This window comes from Phocoena sinus, chromosome 3 (genome assembly GCF_008692025.1).
Source record: "Phocoena sinus isolate mPhoSin1 chromosome 3, mPhoSin1.pri, whole genome shotgun sequence".
NCBI lineage: Eukaryota > Metazoa > Chordata > Mammalia > Artiodactyla > Phocoenidae > Phocoena > Phocoena sinus.
In genome coordinates this window covers 7,865,775-7,871,774 of record NC_045765.1, presented here as the reverse complement: position 1 = coordinate 7,871,774, position 6,000 = coordinate 7,865,775, and the positions used below count along the sequence as shown (strand labels likewise).

The 6,000-nt window shown below is 59.5% G+C and overlaps 1 protein-coding gene across 4 annotated transcripts in view; it reads left to right on the top strand.

Moving 5' to 3' along the window:
- The window catches only part of KANK2 (KN motif and ankyrin repeat domains 2), a 22,932-nt gene continuing 16,932 nt past the window's right edge, over positions 1–6,000 (top strand). Inside the window, exons 1-3 of one of the 4 annotated variants that reach the window (XM_032626905.1) lie at positions 1–386; positions 1,398–1,513; positions 1,975–3,186. In XM_032626905.1, the coding sequence (XP_032482796.1) occupies positions 1,477–1,513; positions 1,975–3,186 (1,249 nt within the window). In that variant the 5' untranslated portion in view covers positions 1–386; positions 1,398–1,476. The remainder of the gene's footprint in view (positions 387–1,397; positions 1,514–1,974; positions 3,187–6,000) is intronic. The other 3 variants (XM_032626903.1, XM_032626906.1, XM_032626904.1) reach the window with 3 other exon arrangements.

Genomic DNA, 6,000 nt, shown 5'->3' with positions numbered 1-6,000 from the left:
ACCCATGCCCCCTGCATTGGAAGTGCAGAGTCCTAGCCACTGGACCGCCAGGGAAGTCCCTGCGGAAAATATTTTTGATCACCTCCCTGTTGTACATGGAATGGCCCTCCAGGCAGCTGGAAAACCAAATTTCCTACAATTGGGTGACTGTGTGTTCCAGGCATTGAAAGACAGAGAAGTGAGAACAGAGACGTGGAGAGACAGGGAGAGAGAAGTGAAGAGAGACACGGAGAGACAGAGACTTGGAGAGACACAGAGAGACGTGGAGAGAAGACGAAGCAAGACGCTAAGCAAGGAGGGTGTGAGACAGGAGAAGCTTGGCTGCCCCTGGAGCCCCGGCCCCGCCTTCATGCCCCGCAGGTGGCCCACCTGGCCCATCTTCCCAGGTACCCACTGCCCCAGCACCTGCAGCTTGCAAAGGGTCCTCTCTGGTGGTGGGATGGGCCGGGACCTCTGCAGCAGGGTGGCTAGGGTTCAGACAGCAGAAAGGACTGGCCAAACTCAGGTGGAGTGTTGGGGACAAAAGTGCCCTGGCCAGCCTCCAGGGCTGGGGGGGGGGCCGGTTAGTGAGAGGCCCTCCTTGTCCCTCCTCTTTGAAGCCTCTTACTTCCTCCCCCCACCCCCATGACTTCTTGGGCCTCCACCCGGCCTTCTATCCCCGCCACACTGCCCCCCGCGCCACCCCCCCCAGCCCTGAGCCGGACGCGTCCTTGGTCGGAGTGGTGGGGGGGTGGGGGCAGGAAGTTCTTGTGTAGCCCGGCAGCGAAACTGTTTATTTTTAGAGAAAATTGTTTCCATAAAGGGAAAAGGCTTTGCTCCTCGCTGCCTCTCCCCAACTTTCCCTACTGCCCCCTACCCGCACCGCCTGGCCTGACCCAGCTCTGTTTTGGGGTCCCATACCCTGAGCTCTATTCCTCTTTGTGCCCTGTGTCTCTTGTCTCCTCGGATCCTTGCAGGAAGGCTGTCTCCCCACGAGTGCCCCAGCCCTCGGTCCACCTAAGCCCCCATCTGTCCCAGCAGCCAGCTCTTGCCTGGGCTAAGGGGAGGGGGCTCAGGAAAGGTGGGGCCTGTCAGGCTTAGGGCTCCTCCTCGGCCCGGGAGCCTTGTGGAGGCGGGGCTGTGGGAACAGCTGGAGCCTGTCCAGGGGCCGGACAGATGTGCGGGCAGACTGTGAGTTTTGGTTTCTTTGTTCCAGGCTCTGGGGGCTCCCCACCCCTTTCCACAGCCAGGCTGGGTGTGCACCTATGAGAGGGTCCCACGCCCAGGGGAAGGGGGAACTTGCGGGGGGGTGGAGGGGGCAGAGGGGAGAGGTGGCCACATCCCCTCCCCTCCCCCTGCAGATTCCCAACTCGGGGGGGGGGGGGGGGGGGCGGCGCTTCATCACACCCTCTCCCCAGGTAAGCCTCAGCCCGTGCTGCAGGTGGTCTGATTCATAGTCCCCCAAGTGACTCTTGAGGAGCGTCTGCAGGCAGGAGGATGGCCCAAGTCCTGCACGTGCCAGCCCCCTTCCCAGGTCAGGGGTCTCACGGGGAAGAGGGCCCTGCCCTGGGGTTGGAGGTGGGGGAGGGGAGACACGGCCTCGGGGAGGGGAGAGGGCCCTACTTGAGGAGGCTGAGGGTAGGACGCAGCCCTGACCTGAGGGCCTGAAGAGGGACAACTTGGTTCTCCCCTGGAGAGTCTGATGGGAGAGACTGGGTCTTCCAGGGAAGGAGGTTGGTCTGAGTGGGGAGACAGGGTCCTGTCTTGGTTGGGAGGTTGGAGGCACAGCCCTGCCCTGGGAGGGTCTGAGGGGGTGACAGGGCCTTCTTGCCCTGGCCCGGGAAGGCTCGGAGACCGCAGACACAGCTGAGCAGTTGAGCACCCAGTGGGCTCCCATCCTTTGGGCAAATAAGCCTTGACCCTCCCAGGGGCATCAGTTTGCCCCGAGGAGGGGACCGCAGTGTTCAGAGGCGCTGGCCTTTCCTCCCACCCCAGGGACCCCCGGCCCAGCCTCCCCGCCCACCTTCCCCTCCAAGGAGCCCGACCTGCCCTACTCCGTGGAGACACCCTACGGCTACCGCCTGGACCTGGACTTCCTCAAGTACGTGGACGACATCGAGAAGGGCCACACGCTGCGGCGGGTGGCCGTGCAGCGCCGGCCCCGCCTCGGCTCCCTGCCCCGCGGCCCTGGCTCCTGGTGGACGTCCACCGAGTCTCTGTGCTCTAACGCCAGTGGGGACAGCCGCCACTCGGCCTACTCCTACTGCGGCCGAGGCTTCTACCCGCAGTACGGCGCCCTGGAGACCCGCGCCGGCTTCAACCCGCGCGTGGAGCGCACGCTGCTGGACGCCCGTCGCCGCCTCGAGGACCAGGCGGCCGCCCCCACCGGCCTGGGCTCCCTGACCCCCAGCGTGGCTGGCTCGACAAGCTCACTGGTGGGCGTGGGGCTGCCACCCCCGACGCCGCGGGGATCGGGACTGTCCACGCCGGTGCCGCCCAGTGCTGGGCACCTGGCCCATGTGCGGGAGCAGATGGCGGGGGCCCTGCGGAAGCTGCGGCAGCTGGAGGAGCAGGTGAAACTGATTCCTGTGCTCCAGGTGAAGCTGTCGGTGCTGCAGGAGGAGAAGCGGCAGCTCACAGTGCAGCTCAAGAGCCAGAAATTCCTGGGCCACCCGGCGGGAGCCCGGGGGCGCAGCGAGCTCTGCCTGGACCTCCCCGAGCCCCCCGAGGACCCAGCGGTGCTCGAGACCCGGAGCGTGGGCACCTGGGTCCGAGAGCGGGACTTGGGCATGCCCGACGGGGAGGCAGCCCTTGCCGCTAAGGTCGCCGTGCTGGAGACCCAGCTCAAGAAAGCGCTCCAGGAGCTGCAGGCAGCTCAGGCCCGGCAGGCCGACCTCCAGCCCCAGGCCTGGCCGCCACCAGACAGCCCAGTCCGTGTGGACACTGTCCGGGTGGTGGAGGGGCCGAGGGAGGTAGAGGTGGCGGCCAGTACAGCTGCGGGGGCCCCGGCACAGCGGGCCCAGAGTCTGGAGCCCTACGGGGCAGGGCTGCGGGCCCTGGCGACATCCGGCGGGGCCGAGAGCCCCCCTGTGTTCCGCAGCCAGGAGGTGGTAGAGACAGTGTTCCCAACACCCCCTGCATCCACCAGCAATGTCCACCTGGTAAAGAAGATCAGCATCACAGAGCGCAGCTGCGATGGGGCAGCAGGTGAGCCTTAGTGGGTGGGGGCAGATGGTGGAGGGTCCCTCCTTCTTCCTCTGAATGCCGGGGTCCAGCCCCAGCCCTGTCCTTCTACCAGCTCTCAGAGCCTCGGTCTCTCCATCTGTGAAAAGGGGACACTTATGCCGCTGACTCAGTACCTCTAGGTACCATGAGAAGAAATTGGGTGTGTGTTAAGCGTGTGTGCTCATGTCTAGCACATTGTAAATGTCTGGAAAACAGGAGGTATTTGGGGGAGGGTCCCCAAGGCTGTTGGTTGCTGGGCAAAAAATCGTCCCTGATTGGCAGAAACCAATCTCAGACTATGAAAAGGAAATGTGTTGTCCGTGTAACTTAGTGACGGACGGCTTCAGGCGTAGCTGGATCCAGATACTCAAATATCCTCAGGAATCTCTAACTCCCTCTTTCTCTTCCTCTGTGAACCGTGGAGCCTTCTCTCTCAGGCAGACAAAGGTGGCCCCACCACTCCGGGCATCTGTCCTTGCAGCTCAGTGGAAAGGGAGCCCCTCAATCCAGATAGCACCAAGAAAAATCCCACGGGTGGCCCTCCTTGGCTGGCTTGGGTCACATGCCCATCACTGAGCTAATCACTGTGTATCTCACTGCCCAGGCCCAGATCCTGGGGGTAGAGGAGCCCCACCCAAGTCCTGAGGGAGGAAGGGGCTGCTCCCTGGAGGAACTGCTGAGTCCTCATTCCAAGAAAGGGGATGTGGGATGTGCAGAATGGCAGCTGTCCCACCACCGCCGTCCTGAGGCCCCTGGGAGGAGCTGCCAGAATGATTCATAATAATAACAGCTGTTCTTTATCGAATACCAGTCTGGTGCTGAGGGCTCTGATAAGTGTTTCACCTCCAGAGGAGGTTAAGACGGTGGGCTGTGCAGCCAGGCAACCTGGGTTCAAATTTCACTTCTCACTGTGTGACCCTGAATGAGAAGCTTCACCTCCCTGGGCCTCAGCTTCCTTATCTGTGAAGTGGCATAATAATGACCCCCACCTCTAAGACTCTTGTGAATTAGTGCATACAGTAAGTGCTTAGCCAGTGCTTGTTACTCCATCTACTAATGATTTTCAGGTCATTTTTTGTTATAGCTGGGGAAACTGAGGCCTGGGGAGAAGCTTCACTTGCCCTGTGTCACACAGCCAGGATCTAAGCCCAGGCCATTCTGAACCTACAGCAAGGCTCAAAGGTGGGGCCCATATCCCCATCCCAGCCTTGAATGTCAGGTGGCCAGAGCCCATGGAGGGACCAGAGGGCACAAGCTGAGGGTCAGGGACCCAGCTGTGTTTTCTTGCTTCCCCGTGTTGTTCCTGGACAGCTCTGGACTCCACCCTTCTGCTCTGTCTATCCCAAACACCCAGCCCTGCGACCCTGGCCCCCAGCCAGAGGCCCCGCCCTGCCCAGCCTCGAGATCTCTTGAGAGGCAACCTCCATTCCAGACATGCCTCTCAGGGCAGCCTTGGGGCCTTCTGCCTGCAGAACACACAGACCTAGCAATGTCCCCACCCTGTGCAAGCTACCGCCCCTGAGAAAGTTCTTCTTTGTGTCTCACTTAACTCCTTCTTGCTGTAGCCAGCCCTAATCTCTGCCTTGCTTGAGTGGAACTGGTGTGTGCTAATTCATTTCGATACCTTCTCATCTGGCAGACATTTACTGAGTGCCTGCTATGTGCCAGACTCTTCTGAGGCACTGGGGACACAGCAGTGAACAAGATAGACAAAAGCCCCTGCGATAAACAAATAAGAGACCACCAAAAACACGTGAAGAAAAATAATTTCAGAGAACACGTTTGGAGCAAATAAAATGGGCACGAGGTGGGTGGTGGTTGGATGGGGTGGCGGCCTGTGTTCAAATTCTGGTTTCCCTGCTCCCTAGCTTTGTGCCCTTGAGCAAGTTGTTTAACCTCTCTGTGCCAAATTTGCAAATTGGGGGTCCTGACAACCTGATGTCACCAGATCAGTGTGATCTTAAATGCATCAGTTGGTGTGAGTGTTCAGTATGGTACCAGGCGCTGGTAGGTTGCTCTTTGAACCAAGATGTGAAAGGAAAGAAGCAGCCGGGTGGCTGCTTGACAAGTGGTTTCTGTTTGTGTATTTGTTTTTCTATTTTTTGGCCACACCACAAGGCATGCGGGGATCTTGGTTCCCCAAGCAGGTATCAAACTCACGCCCCCTGCAGTGGAAGCATGGCGTCTTAACCACTGGACCGCCAGGGAAGACCTTGATGAGTGTTCGGACCATGTGTTCTTTTAGGTCGGTCAGCTCAATGGGTAGGTCAGGGAGGACTCCCTGGAGGAGGAGGCAGGAAGGAGCCCAGCCTCTCTGACATCTAGAATTTGCTTGCTGCAGCCAAGGGCAGGGAAGGTGAGAGGCAGCCTCCCCCTTAGGCTGGCAAAGGTGGGTGGGGCAGGTAGAGGCCTGGAGACCCCATAAAGTCTCATTCACCCCTCACCTTTCAAAGGCACCACAGAGAGATTAGTGGGAGAAGGGGTAGCCAGGCAGGTGCATCCGTGAGATCTCTCCAAGGCTTTGAAATTTCCTGTGCTCCTGTTTGAAACATAGTCCTATGAAAGCAATTCATATTGTTTGTGGAAGGTTTGGAAAGTACAGATGAATCTAGAACACAAAATATAAGCCCCATAAACCCACCACCACCCAGACACAGCTGCTGTCAACACTTTTGCTTCTTTCCTTCTGATATTTATTTATTTATTTATTTTTGGCTGTGTTGGGTCTCATTTCTGTGCGAGGGCTTTCTCTAGTTGTGGCGAGTGGAGGTCACTCTTCATCGCGGCGCGCGGGCC